The 15,398-nt window shown below is 47.8% G+C and overlaps 1 protein-coding gene across 1 annotated transcript; it reads right to left on the bottom strand.

Annotated features, from left to right (window-relative positions):
* Window positions 1–296: 296 nt before the first annotated feature.
* Window positions 297–13,302, bottom strand: LOC126523058 (vitamin D 25-hydroxylase-like). The gene is made up of 6 exons (XM_055066681.2): window positions 12,699–13,302; window positions 10,170–10,471; window positions 3,516–3,625; window positions 3,019–3,283; window positions 2,211–2,398; window positions 297–1,144 (listed from the first exon to the last, which is right to left on the bottom strand). The coding sequence occupies exons 1-6, from the start codon at window positions 12,753–12,755 to the stop codon at window positions 954–956; spliced, it is 1,113 nt and encodes a 370-aa protein (XP_054922656.2). The 5' UTR covers window positions 12,756–13,302; the 3' UTR covers window positions 297–953.
* Between the last annotated feature and the right edge of the window lie 2,096 nt (window positions 13,303–15,398).

Genomic DNA, 15,398 nt, shown 5'->3' with positions numbered 1-15,398 from the left:
GCCGAGTCTATAGATAGCCTTCTGCGTCACGAAATAAACCATAAGTTGGAAGTTAGCGCTCACTTTGTTCTCCGTTCTTTTTCATTATCCCTTCCTTTTTGCTCTTCCTAAGCTGCGCTGAAAGCCCAAAAAATTGCCAGAGAGCGCACCTCTTTTCCACGCAATAAAGGAATGCAGTCACGATATAAAACCGATTCTATAGTATGTTGTCTCACAGCCTGTAATTCGTAAAGTTATAGATGGTGGGCTGAACGTTATTGGCCTAGTCACCATTTCAAGACAACTTCCCAGCCATATAAGCAATTTCAAACACTTTATTAGGCGGTGCGTGACATGACCGAGATTGGAGAAGCCTGGGCCATTGAAGTTCATTAGAGTGATGACAAGCTTCATCTTGTCGCTCACCGGTGGCGCGTCAGTCAGCGTGTGTATGCTAAAGCAAAAATCCGGAGAACACTCAGCACATCCTAAAAGAATGCAGAGAGATTCACTCAGAGAGAACCGTAGGTAACGTACAACTTCCAGAAGCGTTTGGGTTGTGGGCGGCAGCTACAACCGGTCAGCAATCGAGATAAGCAAGGGACGTTTAGAGTATTGGTGGAAAAAAAGCAGGCTACAAATTGATACGACCGGATCTCTTGCAGTCATGGCTAGCGGTACAAGGTAGATTTTGAGAAAAAAAATGATCACGGAAATGTACAGAAAAATGCAATTTAAAAACGTGTATAGCATACCTGATTAAATCAAGCAGGCTAGGTGATAAAGTTTCACCGCCCAATTTCAAAAGGGATGCCTATAATACATTAACATCATCATCACCACCACCCTCACCACCACCCCCACCATTACAGACAGGTAACCGAGGTCTCGCAGGAGTTCCAAACGTCATTTCGGAACGAGTATGATTCAAGTACTCTGCAAAACCACTTGTTAGACGAGTTTTAAAGGTGTTTTCAAGGGCGCATTTGTCGCGCGCGGAAAACTAATTCCTGCGATCGAGGCCTAAGCGATATGGTCAACACCTCGTCGAAAGCGAGGGCCGGACCCCCGGGAGGCATCTCGATGATGAAGTGCTGCAGGATGGTGGTAAGAAAGATGAACGTCTCCACGTTGGCGATCATCTCCCCGGGACAAGAACGCTTCCCTGTAAGGAAGCGACGTTTTCGATAAGAATGTTTTGTTTCTCAGGCTTCAAGAGCACAAGCTATACTGCTGCATTCTATTTTTTGCGTCAAGCAATACGATGAACGCGAATACCTGATAATGGAGCTGTAGCGTACCAGAGACGCACTAGCTGATACGTATGCCGCAGTATGCCAGAATACGTATCCGCCAACGGCAGCACTCGTAGCGACATCTGGTAACGTTGTGATCAACATAACGCGGTAATGTGCTCCGCACAGCTCTTTGCTTCGAGAGCAACGATACAAATTAAGTGTTGATTATGGCGCTGCAAACGCGTATCAGCCAGCCGGTAATCGCTGCGCCGTTGGTGACTGTAACGAAAGTTCTGTTTCGGTTTAGCAAAGTGTTGACCACAGTGTCGCCAGATGTCACGATCTAGCCCAGCTGTTTTCCCCTACCGTGCAAGAGGGGACGCATTATAGTGTACTAGAATACGGCTTAGAACGCACTGAGGCAACCTACTGTTACTAGGTGACCGCGCTGCTACTAAGTGATGTCACTACTGGCGTTTATACTAGGATAGCCGCCTATTTGTCGGCGCCTCGCTTCGGAGGGTATGCATACAGACATCATTGTTATCGATCATCAACACTCACACATACTTTTACTACGGCGTATATGTACACGTTAGATGCAGTACGTATTAACTATACCGTAACTCAATGTACAGGTGCTTAGCTTGACGCATACATATTACCGGTTGCGTATTAGCGTGATACCGTGCTGGGTAAACCCAGCCCTTATCTCGCTCCTTCGTGCGCGCGCTTATGCTACTCGCCTCATGGGGAAAGGGGGAGGGGGAGGAGAGGACGAATACACGTTCCTCTTCGAAATGCAATGGTCCGAGCCTAAGGCTTCTCTTGTTCGCCGATATCTACCCTCGCTCCCTGTCCTTTACTCCTCCTATTCCACCACCTACGTTTCCCTGCGTCACCTTTGCCTTGATTTGACATGTAGTGTCTTAGTACCCTCTTTGTAGACGCTGCGGCAATAAAGTACGAAAGAAGACATCGCCACGCTCTCACCGTATGAGAAAGGGATCAGCCTCTCGGGTTTCCTGGCTCGGGTCCCTCCTTCGACCAAGAAGCGCTCGGGCCGGAAAACTTCTGGGTCTTCCCAGAAGGACGTGTCGTGGAAAATGGACCTCAGCGAAGAGATCACGATGCTTCCTCGCGGAATGGCGTAGCCGCTTATTTTCGTGTCCTCGCTGGCACTGCGGCGACAGCGTGGAGAGATCACATCAGGCAACAACAAAAAAGTTGCTAAGCGCTACTGAGACCTAAAGTAGAATGCGTCAAGCCATATCACAGATAGCGCTATGACTTAGAGGTTGAAAACGCGACAGAATGAGCTCGCAAGCCCTTTCCATGCACATACTGGAAGGTATTGTAGGTAAATAGAGCGCGAACCCAAAGAAATTCACACCAAACAAGCATACAGGTACGATTTTTGTAAGCGCAGGCTACCAACTCATCTCGTTGAGCGAAAATAAAAATGTCCATACATGCGTTCGATCCAACCTAGCGAGCGTATGTACTGACACCACTCTGGAAGGTGACTGGGCTGCAGGTTGTCTTGGTAACAGCAACGTTATACCTGCTCCTTATCCTACGTTCGCGTATCTCGATCACATTCCTCACGGAGAGAAAAACAACGTAACCGAGTCTGAACGCAAGCGGCGGCGTTCGCAAGTTGGACCAAGAGCAGAAGGACGAGGAGGAGGAGCAGGAGGACTTCGCGAAGAGAAAGACGAAGTCAGCCGGAAGAGCGTCTCTCTGTATAGCCCGGCTAAGAACAGCGATGACCCGGGACGTCCTTGTTTCGCGAGCTCACCATCGCATGAGGCCGAAAGGGTTGATCGGCTCGTAGCGCATCATCTCCCAGATGAAGGCCTGCGTGTACGGCATCCTGCTGCGGTCTTCCCACTGCACGCGAGAACCTTGACCGCTTTGACCGAGCACGACGTCGATCTCGGCCCGGATGCGGTTCTGCACCTCCGGCTTGGAGGCGCACGTCAGTAGGAGCCACTCTACCGCGGTGCGCACGGTCTCGCTCCCGGCACCGTAGAAGGAGGCCGCGTTGCTCTTAAGCACGTCGCCTGCAACAAAGCGCGTGGTCGACGACAGAGGGCGTTTAAGAGAGGCATGAAAGGTAAACACCGCATGTTTTAAGACTGATAGGCTGAAAGTTGGACGGAATCATGTTCGTTGAAAAGTGCGCTGCAGATGGCGCAGGGGCCAAAGAAACAGGAAGGCGTTGCCGCCGGACAGGGAATGTTAGAAGAGGCTTGAACTCATGTTCATCGAATTGTAGTTGCTCCACACACTCACGCGTGAACGTCTTTTCTTGCTCTGGTCGTCTCATCTCACTGAGGAAAGCATCAACGTAGTCACGAATCACGCCGTCCTGATAGGTTTTCTCGCGAAAGCTTATTAGGGTCCTGTAAAGAGAAAAAACAAGGAAGCCAAGGAGGGTCCCTAAATAGCAATTCACTGCATCAAATTGTGTGAGATTCAGTATTGCCAACTTAAGGAAATTTAAGCAGGCAAGAACAAAGGTTCATTTCCTAAAACTGAAAGAACTTGCACGTTCATATATCCCAAGCGTCCGGTGACGCCAGCTGGCATACATGTATATTCTCTAGTCGATCAAGCAGCGCCTGATTCTGGCACATGCTGACCAATTTGCGCTAGCAAGGCACAGAGCTGTGCTCCTTGGGGAAGCCTCTGAGCTAACTTAGGAAATTTTCCGCAGCGCGTATTGCGGTGCCATCTAGCAGGCAGTCTGCGAATTATTGCTGTTGCCTCCGAAACGTCGGTGACGACCTTTGCGTTTTCTCTCATATTTTTTCTTTCTTTTTTGGTCAGTAGACATACAGAGGCTTTCAGATAACACTTAAGTACAATTTCGCGTGATTACATATCTCGGAGGCACCTGTGACACACAAGCAGCTCAGACAAGGCGCCTCGCAAACCAATGCAAACACTAAGCATAACTGGCTATCACAAGTAAAGTTTCGCACGATTACCCATCTCGGAGGCTCACATGCCGTACAAAAGTATCCGGACAAGCAATGTCACGAACCAGTACGAAGACGTACAACTTGCCATCGCAAGTACAGAATGTCTGGTAGACCCGCGTAACCCTGAACTCAAGTCGGTCGCTGTTTTTATGTGGTGCTCTGAGTTTTCTGGTTTTTTGGATAGTTACGGTTACCTTTGACGACGATTGATTAACAAGACATCGAGTGAAGATTCAACGAGCCAGGCGCCTTACAGGTACGACATTTCTTTCTTGAAAACCTGACTATTACCCTGCCGCTACGGTGGTCGGAAGCCGAGAACATCGTCACGAGCCTTATGCTCGTCCAAACGTAACAAGCCATATGAATGACGCTACGGGCCGTAATGAAAAGCCTGGAGCCTTGCAAGCGTCACAAAGCTTCATAAAGCCGGCACGTTTGGTTCTTCCCAACTCAGAATCAACTTCAGCGAATTCAGGAATGATGGCTGATGGTGAAGCCGAGACCAAGAAACCTCGCCTAGAAGACGGCAAGTACGATGATAGAACATCGAATTATGAGCTAAGTGATGAAGAAGAGATGGGTGAAGATGCACCATTTACTGTGGTCACGTATAAGAAAAAGCGAGCCGAAGGCATTCCGGTTGTCTTTCGCCCAACAAGTGAATGTACTACTTTTTGGCAAGTAAATCCAAACCGAGTGTCTGCCGAAATAGTTTCCGCTGCCAAAGAAAAAGTAGTCTTTCAGGACGACCAGAGATGGAAGCTTCAGTGTCAGCGTTGCTTCCTTAGCATCGGCGAAACGCCTTTTGATGCTCTCAAGTGCAGGCGGCCTGGAAGTCAAGCCATTCATCCCAGAGTCGTACACGCGAAACGTTGGGAAAGTAAAACATGTGCCTCTGCAGTATACAGACGAACAACTCCTAGACTTCTTGAAAGACGCAGGAGTTATATCGGCACGCAGACAGATAAAGTATTCCCGCCAAGAAGATGGAGCAGTGAAGTCATATCCACTTCACACGGTAATTCTGACTTTCAGAGACGACCGCCCTATTCCTGGAAGAATTTACTTGGGTTTCACCAGTCACCCTGTCGAGGAATACCTAGGACCCGCACTTCGCTGCTATAATTGCCAGAGATTTGGGCACATGGCGAAAACCTGTCGTAGCACACGTCGATGCAAAATCTGCTCAGAAGACCATGACCACAAGGAGTGCAAGTCACTTCTTCAACCAAAATGCGCAAACTGTGCGGGGAACCATGCCGCCTCCTTCTCAGGCTGCCCACAGAAAAAAGCAGCGGCACAAATGCGTCGACATGAACTAATTCATGGAAGACAACCGCGACGCTATGAACCCGCACCAAACCTCGAGATTGTTAATCCAGTGCCAGATCACCCACCTCAGCGGGCACCGGAACTACCACAGCCAAGAGCACCAATAAGATATCCCTCCTCTAGAGAACAACCATCAGTGCAATCAAGAGACCAATCCAGAGGATCACAGTCAAGCGCCCAGTCTTATGCATCAGTGCTACGGAAACCCAGAGGACAACAGGCAGAAAGTAACACACAAGAAAGCTCCTGTACTCGCACACATTTCTCTCAGCGACCTTACGCACCTACTGCAGAAGTAACACCAGCTAATAGCGAACATACCACAGCATCGGTGACACAACTGATTTTGCCAATGCTCTTCGCAGCTCTTAAGGCAATCCTATCTGCTTTGCCGGAAGCAAACAACCTACCAGAAGTAAAAGCCTTGCTGCCTCTAGAAGCACTGTTGTGTCAACAATCCGGGCCGAAACTGCGGCAGGCACTGCATGAATAACCACTACAAAAATGTCTCCATATTTCAGTGGAATGCCAACAGTCTTCGAAGAAAGTGTGCTGACTTTCGTAAACTGCTTGTGCAATACAACTTCCCAATACTTTGCATTCAAGAGGCGGGAATCACTGACGACTTTCGCCTCTCGAATTATGTGATATATAAGACTTCTCGTCAAGGTGCTGTTAGCAGAGTGCTCCTGTGCGTCAGAAAGGACCTACCATCTTATCAAATTCAGTCCAGTGATTCAGACTTCCCGGAATTCATCGCATGTAAAGTATCCTTTGGCAAGCTCTGTATAACAGTGAATAATCTATATCTACAACCTCCAAACCGGATTTCAGTAGATGCGCTAGTGGATATCTTCAAAATAGCTCATTCTAATGTATTTATATGTGGCGACTTCAATGCACACAACATCATCTGGGGCAGTGATCATTGTGATGCACGGGGTAATGTTATTGAGTGCGCCATAGATAAATGCAACTTGACTGTTTTAAACGATGGGTCGCCAACATTCCTTCGTGGATATAATTACTCAAGCTGCATAGATGTTACCCTGTGTTCACATGATCTAGTGAATGGTGTGGGATGGACAACTGATATAGAAACGCGCGGAAGTGATCATTTTCCCATCCTTGTTAACCACCCTAGCATGCACTATGATATCAGGCGTTACAGCAGACTAACCAACTGGCAAGCTTTTCGGTACCGCCTAACGGATCAAATTACCCAACATGCAACAGTGGAAAAATTTACAGAATTTTTGCAGGATAATATGAACATATGCACAAAGAAGGTCCCAATACCAAAAGATTATGCTGCAGTTGACGGAGAATATGAACACCTAAGAGCCATCCGACGCCGATCCGAAAGTGCTTACCGACGGAGCGGAAGTTTAGAAGCATACAGAAACGCTCAGAAAATACACAATGTAATACGCAGACGAATGGAAAGCTTAGGCAAACGGCGCTGGCGCGATTTCTGCGGCACGCTGTCTCCTCACACGGCTGTCCCACGAATTTTTCTAGTAATTCGTTCTTTAAGCGGACCTGTAACACAAAGCTTCCCATTTCGTGCTCTCGCTGTAGCCCGGGACACGTGTGAAATAATAGTTGCAGATGAATTTTGTGAGCTTATTTCCAGATCTGCTTTTTCATCACAATGTGCAGAATTTGATATTTCAGTAGAGTTGGCTAAGCGAAAAATTACTGCTTGCTACTGGGCCCAACATCCTCAATAAGATCACACTTTCACATTAAGCGAGCTTAAATGTGCAATTGCATCATGTCGCCAAAAGTCCGCTGCTGGGCCGGACGGCATTACGTACAATATGCTAAGAAACCTCGGACCGACAGGTACAAATGCTCTCTTAGACATCTATAATAACTTATGGATAGAGGAAACTGTACCTGACTCTTGGAAAGTCGCTCGAATCATACCAATTTTAAAACCTGGTAAGACGCCCTTGTGCCTTGAATCCTTCCGCGCCGTTAGTTTGACAAGTTGTTTATGCAAAGTAATGGAGAAAATGATTGACGCGCGACTTCAATGGTGGTGTAATGAAACGAATGTGCTGTCCAACTACTTAGTAGGTTTTAGAAAACATAGATGCACAATGGATGCAATATTAGATATAGTAACCTGTGTGGAGCACGAGCGGGCACGTGGAAACATGACTATAGCAGTATTCCTAGACATCAAGAGGGCATTTGACACTGTTAGTCACGTTCATGTTCTGCTAAGCATGTTGGAACTTGGTCTGTCTGGCAGGTCCTTGCGATGGATTTCTGAATTTTTATCAGGTCGCAAAATATTTGTTCAGACGGGTGAAGGAAAGAGTGCTGAACATATTGTCCAACAGGGAGTACCACAGGGAAGCGTACTCAGCCCCTTCCTTTTTAACTGCGTCATGGCTGATTTAACGCGAAGACTGCCATCACAGTTAAAATTTTCACTGTATGCAGATGATGTGTGTATTTGGACATCTGGGTCTAACGCTCAACTACTTCAGATGGCATTGCAAGACGGCATAAATATCATCAACAAATTTTTGAGAGAAAGAGGAATGGTACTATCACACGCAAAGACTGCTGTATTGCCCTTCACTCGGAGGCAGTTAAAAAATTTCACTCTTAATCTGGAAGGACACCCTCTAATGATTGTCACACAGCATCGATTTCTTGGTATAATACTTGATAGGCAGCTATCCTGGGCACCCCACTTAAAAAAACTCGAAAACGAGGTCAATGCCATAGTGACTGTACTTCGCAGACTTGCAGGCACATCATGGGGCGGATCAGTATCGTCCATGCTGACTGTTTACAATGCATTAATACGACAAAAAATTGCATATTCCGCGCCCATCTTACACGGACTTTCCCACACGTCAGAAGAGAGACTTCAAAGACTTTTAGCTAGAGGACTACGCCTATGTCTAGGAGTTCCACGAGCGACTTCGAGTTCTCTTGTAATAGCTGAGGCTCGCCAATCACCATTTCCAGTTATGCGAACTACAGAAACATGCCGGCATTATTTCCGTCTTCAAACCCAGCATAAAAACCACCCATTGGCTCTAGACATAATGAAACGAGATAGAAGTTATGTTCATATAGAAATTCAAAAAAATCTTCACATATTGCCAGGAAATGAATTTTGGAACTCAGACATTGAATATCCTCCATGGCTGCTTACAGTTCCAAAAATCGAATTGTCAGTAGAAGGGATATTCAGCAAAAGAGACATGTTCATTCAAGCTGCTCAACAACTAGCACTATACCAGATATATATGCGGTATTCAGGATACACACACGTCTATACAGACGGCTCCAGTACAGCAACCTCTTCAACTTCATCATTCATTATACCGCACCTCAACAAACAAGAATCATTTAAATTATCTCGTGCGACTTCGTCCACAACGGCTGAACTGTTCGCAATCCTATGTGCGGTAAAATTTATATTGTCAGTAACAGAAGCGCAAAAATGGGTAATTTTCAGCGATTCACAGGCGGCTCTAACATCACTCTGCAGCACAAAGGGGAAAACATTCAGCGACAGTATAATATATGAAACACTTAAAAACCTCACAAAGGCAAGCGAAGCGAAACATGCAATAGCATTCCAGTGGATACCAGGGCATTGCAACATTCCTGGCAACACAGCAGCCGACGAAGCAGCACGACAAGCGCACCTGAAAGATGATACGACTCCGCTCCCAATATCAAAGAATGAATTACGTTGCATTATAAGGACAACGTCTTTCAACATGTCTAGAAACACTTGGTTTGATCAGAATTCTAAGAGCTCTGACTTATATCATATTGATCCATTTATTGAATTCAAATTTTCATTGTCATTAGATAGAACTATGGAAACGCTTATTCATCGATTAAGGATAGGCACTGCCTACACAAAGCATTTCTTACACAGAATTGGCCGAGCGGAAACCCCCGAATGTGATTGTGGATTTGTAGATGAAGATATATATCACCTCCTTCTAGATTGCCCACATCACGACACACCAAGATGCCGACTTAAATCAGCGCTAAGTAAATTAGACCGCAGACCTTTCAGTTTAAGGAAACTCTTGGGCCCTTGGCCAACAACGGCCTTGCAGAAGAGCGCTTTAAAAGCACTAAAGACTTTTCTTGAGGACAGCGGCATCGTTGGACGTTACTAGTGCTTTCATTGTTCTGTTCATTTCAATGTCACTCTATATATGCATCTGTTTGGGAATTATGTAATGTTGACTGTTCTCTTGTGACTGTATGTGCTAATATATTTACACGATGTATATACCACCCGCTGACTAGAAAATGTGTTATTAGGCGACAGTACCGTTTGTACTTTTGAGACTTTCGACTACATAAGTGTGGAGACATTTGCCATGTATACTGTATGCACCATGTGTTCCTTACGTCATAGTCTTCCTGTGGAAACGTTGCGTTATAAGTCCTGGTGCTTGTGTGAAAGGAGTATTTGATATGTAACCGTGAACCCTGAATGATGTATGACGGAACCACCCAGGAGATAAGGAGTAGCCGGCGCCTTAAATTGCGCGCCAACATCTCCTTATATCATATCAATAAAAAAAAAAAAAACGCTGAACTCAAGCTGCTCGGCCAGCCCACTCACTCTGAGCAGCGATCCCTTCGTATCATGGCGCTCCTGAGCCTCCCGCATGTTCCTATGCGAAGGATGGAGAGCACTCTGCGCAGCCACGGGAAGAAGTTGATGGCCGACATCTGTGGCGCCAACGGCGGGATCCCATCGGCGAGCTCGTCCAGCTCGACACGCTCGGGGCTGCCGTATTCGAACCTCCGGCCGTACACCAGCGCCGTGATGACGTTGGACGTGCTGGACATCAACAACGGGGAGATGGCCACGGGCTCGCTCTTGCGAGACGCCAGCTCACGAACCAAGTACGACTGTTCCTCCTGCATGCGGCAGTGGTCACGTCCGCGACGGTTCAGTAAAACAAAAGGTCCTGGTAAAACACGCAGTTCCCTGCTCGCGTCGCTTGCTTTCCTGATATGGTTGTGATATCAGCGTGTGCGTTCTTCGTGAATAGCAACGCGATGCTATCGCGATTTCGCCCGCGTTAGCGCAAGTTCCCCTTCAGTTAAGAACTTCTGCGCCCGCAATGGCAATGTAGCTACTTCGGACGGTTATGCAAAGTTCATGTGTCACGTATCGCACTCACCGATGGTACCGATGGCTCAGGACATTTCAGCGACGAGTGCAAGGTAAACGACGCTCTCTCTCTCTCTCTCACTTTTCTTTCTGATCAATTACTTTACAATCTCAGGCTACAGCACGGTTGCATTGTAGTTGCGCCACTGAATAATGTTCCATGAAGTGGCAGTGGGCTATGAGCACACGTCGACACTCACAACACTGATTCCCGCGTAACTATTCCGGACACTGTCAAATTCCACCATGCCATGTTTTAGGCCAATCGCAAAGGCCATAGCAGCTCCGTGGTCCAATCAGAGCTCACAAGATGGTGAATTCAACAACAGGGCGGAATTTCATTATGTCCACAATAACGCCTCAGAACAGCAGCCCCGGGTGAAATCACGAACAACTTCCTGCAGCTAAATGCCCTGACACTGATGAGCATATTATTAGAGCGAAAGCCGAGGTCAGTAAACGGATTGCCCGAACTAGGTAAATTCCGAAGAAGCGCTTTTAAAGGGATATCAGAAAAGAAACAGAGAATCCCTTGAGAATGATGCGGTGTTCTTTCAAAACGCTTTTTTCTTTATTTTGTGGTTATTTATTTTCGCGGATAAACGTACGCGTTAGTATAGGTCGGTGTGACGTCACGCATTTTAAGGAATTTTTCCCCGCGTTTGGACTGTTGTGGCCAACGCTCTTAAATTCTAACTTTGCTTGGCTCCTGAAACTAGCTAAGTTCGATATACAGCTGTTTTAAAGAAATAGAATGCGGTTAATTTCTACCGATAAAAAAATAATTAGACTCGAGTAGATCCCATCAAAATCTACGGAGCGCCGCCAACCGTCTTTCGTTCTTTTCCTTTTTCTTTTTTTTTTTCTTTCTCGCTGGCTTACTAAGCCTCTTATGACGTTAAGAGTGACTTTTTTGGTCCGTTATATCGGTGTGATACGTTCACTTTTGATCGTCATCGTGCTCGATCCGGATAGAATTTCTTAATCGCGATCGACAATGATCGCTGCTACACGGTCCAAAAATTCGGACCCGTTTGGGTGAACTCAAGCACACCAGCTGTTGTTGGCGGATTCAAAACAGTTATCAACTTTGTATAAACTTGTAACATAAAACTCCTTTCTCATTTTTTTTTCGCAAGAAAATATGATTTCGTTTGTCAATGTGGGTGAGCCTATTATCGCTATTATCGTCTGCTGGTCGTCTGCAACGCAGAAGTACATGGTCGTCAGTCTATACGACCACGATCAAGAGGCCTTTGTCTATGGTTTGGGCACATATATTTATGCGAAGCATACTAGCCGCACAACCACGCTCTTCCTTGCTGCGCCGCGCGCGGCCGCGTAGCTACCATATGACGTCATAACAGCTGCAAAAGCGTAGGCTCAACTCGTGCGCTCGCTTGCGGCCGCGTAGCTACATAGCCGGGTCTCGGCTCGAGCGCTCGCCTGCATGAGTTGTTTCTTCGTCTAGCCGAACCAAAAATGGCCAGGCTTAGCTTGGTTAAGCCAAGAATGCGTTGCATATTGCGCGAGTTGGGGCTGTCGTGACGTCACGTCACGTGGTTGCGCTAAAGGTCAATGGTGGCTGCCCGGCCGCGCCCAATGGCTAAACTGAATGATTGCAATATGCAACGCATAAAAATAGAAGCAACTTAATAACAAACATAGCAAACTTAAAAGAGAATAGACCCACATATGAGACGCGCAGCAATGAACAATGGCTCATACCCTCAATGGTGGCTGCCCGGCCGCGCCCAAGGGCTGAACTGAGTGATTGCAATATGCAACGCATAATATAGCCAAGCAACAGCAGTTCACCAGGCTAAACAGTGGTTCAACAACTAAAATAAAGGCTAGTATGCTTCGCATCCTGGGCTTAACCTTAGCTAAGCCACAGCCATTTTTTTCTTAGTAACAATAACATGACGCCCAGAGGATGTAGGCGAAGAGAAAGCCGTAGCCGTAGCTCACGTGTGCATGCCTCTGGAGAGCCTGCCTGGTACTGATCAGTGTCTTGAACGTCCTCATTGCGAACCGGCGCTGTTCCTTCCAACGCGGCCCGTTGGCAACAGTAATGCCTGCATGAGGAACACGCGGTTGAGTGCTTCGACATCACGCGATCGCAGCATCAAATAGAATCCGAGTACCAAAAAGAAAAAAAGAAAGAAAAAACTCAGTGCACTTCCACACTGTGAAGGATGATCAGCGAAGCTGTGTATGTGGGCCCCTTGATGGCGAACTGCACCTCCACCGCGGGTCGGCCCGGCATTGCGCTATCTTCAGGATAGACCCACGCATGGGGAGTGCTTAACGCCCGCTGCACCTCCGCCGCGGGTCGGCCCGGCATTACACTATCTCCGGGATGGGCCCACGTATGGGGAGTTTTTTGTTCATAAGTACACGAAAATTTCTTTGGACGGTAGAAGTATACAGCTTCACTGCAAAAGAACGACGCGATCTCCTGCCTCTGGTGCACGTTATACTGTACTCGCCCATGATCCTTTTCTTTTTTAATGATTAAGTTGGAATGCTGCTGGTGTCAAGTCTTACTTTTGTCGCATCAACCTCAGCTGCTTTAAATAGAGCTTCAATTTATGGATTGACTGAAGCATCTCCAGCACGGAATGCGAACGCACGACCTCGCAGTCAACAACAGAATGTTTACTATTGTTACGGAAGGATAAAAGAAGAGGAAGGAAGGAGAAGATCGCGAGATGCTGGCTGCTGCGTGTTGTTGCTGGTCAGCCATCTCAACTACTCTGAATCTGCTTGTATATGCATTGTAAAGGCAGTCTTTCTATACTCCTAACATCCCCGTAACATATTTGGTGGGAGGTGTGGGGTATACCACGGCTGGAAGCGGAACTCTGCAGTGGATGTCACATCACTGTCTCCACCATGAATGACGGTGAGCACGCGGGATCAACGTCATTGCCGCCTCCAATGTCACCGTCGCCAGCTACGTCGCTGTCCCCTTCTGTTGTGGTTGTGCAACCCAAGGATCGTGGAACTTTCTGCGAGGTCCACGGCACCGACGTTGAAGAGTGGGTGGCTATGTACGAACGCGTGAGTGGAATCAACTCTACGCTTATGCTAGCAAACCTGTTGTTCTACCTAAGAGGCACGGCAAAGATGTGGTACAAAAACCACGAAGAGGGGCTAACCAGCTGGGACAAATGCGAAGAGAAGTTGGCGGACTTGTTTGGCAAACCAGCCGGCTATAAAATCGCCGCAAAGCAGGAACTAGCCTCCCGTGCCCAATACCTCACGGAGTCCTATGTCTCGTACATCCAAGACGTGCTGGCGCTTTGTCGTAAAGCCTATCACGACATGACATAAGCTAAGAAGGTCGGGCACGTGTTGAAGGGAATTGCTGACGACGCCTTTAATCTGCTCAGGTGCAAACGCTTCTCTACAGTTGATGCTACCATCAAAGAGTGCCGAAAATTCGAAAATCCGACGCGTCCTGCAATCATTCGCCAGAATTCCCAATACTGCCGCAACCTATACGTGTGAAGATCAACCCGCACAGCAGCATGCATCGCCATCAGAGGACGAGGTGCGAATCGTTCGACGTGAACAGGATGCGATGGCACCCGCAGCTTTCTGTTCGCGTAGCCATGACGCTACCACTTTTTCAGTTCCCCTCGTACAAGCCATTGTTCGCCAGGAACGTGGAAACATTGGTGTACACTCTGTCTGTGCTGTCGCCAAGCCCGGAGCGAAGGAACGCCCTTCTACTGTTTTCGCTCCACCCCTACGCTTCTCTCCGCGTTATCGCAACCCGACTGAGTGGAGAACTGCGGACGACCAGCCGATGTGTTTCACCTGTCGCCACATTGGCTACGTCACCCAATACTTTCGCAACTCGTGGCCGTCAACACCTCGCACGCTGACCAACATGCGCCGTTTTGATGAAAATGGCCGCCATGTTTCACCCGCCACCGAGTCTAACAGCACCGACAACTCTTCTAGGAGCACGTGGTACAGTCGCTCACCATCGCCGTGCGGACACCTGTCTTGCTCACCGCAAACACGTCGCCTTTCGTCCCCTGTGACTTTTCGCCACACCCTTTCTGAAAACTAAGAAATGCAGCCCTCGGAGGTGGTGCAGCATTGCCTACTACTGCAGAAAATCCTCTGTCTCTGCCCACAAAGAGAAGTGTAATTGACATTAAAATAGACGGCGTACCTGTACAAGCACTCGTCGACGCAAAAGCCCACGTATATGTGATGAGTGCTAGCCTACGCAGATGTTTGAAAAAGGTTATTGCTTTTTCTCCCTCGTTCGGCAGCTACCTTACCAGAGTCGCTGCCATTCTTGCGGTCTTCCGAAAAGCCGGCCTCCAACTGAACTCCACGAAACGTCAGTTCGGGCGCCTTCAGATTACCGTGTCGGGAACCTCGTTGACGCATCCGGTGTACAACCTGATCCGGAAAAAGTTCGCGCCGTTCGCAATTTCCCTGTGCCACGTTCTGCTTCTGACGTGCGCTGCTTCGTCGGCTTGTATTGTTACTTTCGCCGTTCCATCAAAAACGTCGCCGACGTTGCTCGGCCTTTGACAGATCTTCTGAAGAACACGCCATTCTCATGGGGCCCGGAGCACGCTCACGCGTTCGCGGCTCTCATCGGGTTTCTGACCACCCCTCCCATACTTGCCCACTTTGATC

This window comes from Dermacentor andersoni, chromosome 6, assembly GCF_023375885.2.
Source record: "Dermacentor andersoni chromosome 6, qqDerAnde1_hic_scaffold, whole genome shotgun sequence".
NCBI lineage: Eukaryota > Metazoa > Arthropoda > Arachnida > Ixodida > Ixodidae > Dermacentor > Dermacentor andersoni.
This window is presented reverse-complemented; position numbering and strand designations above follow the sequence as displayed.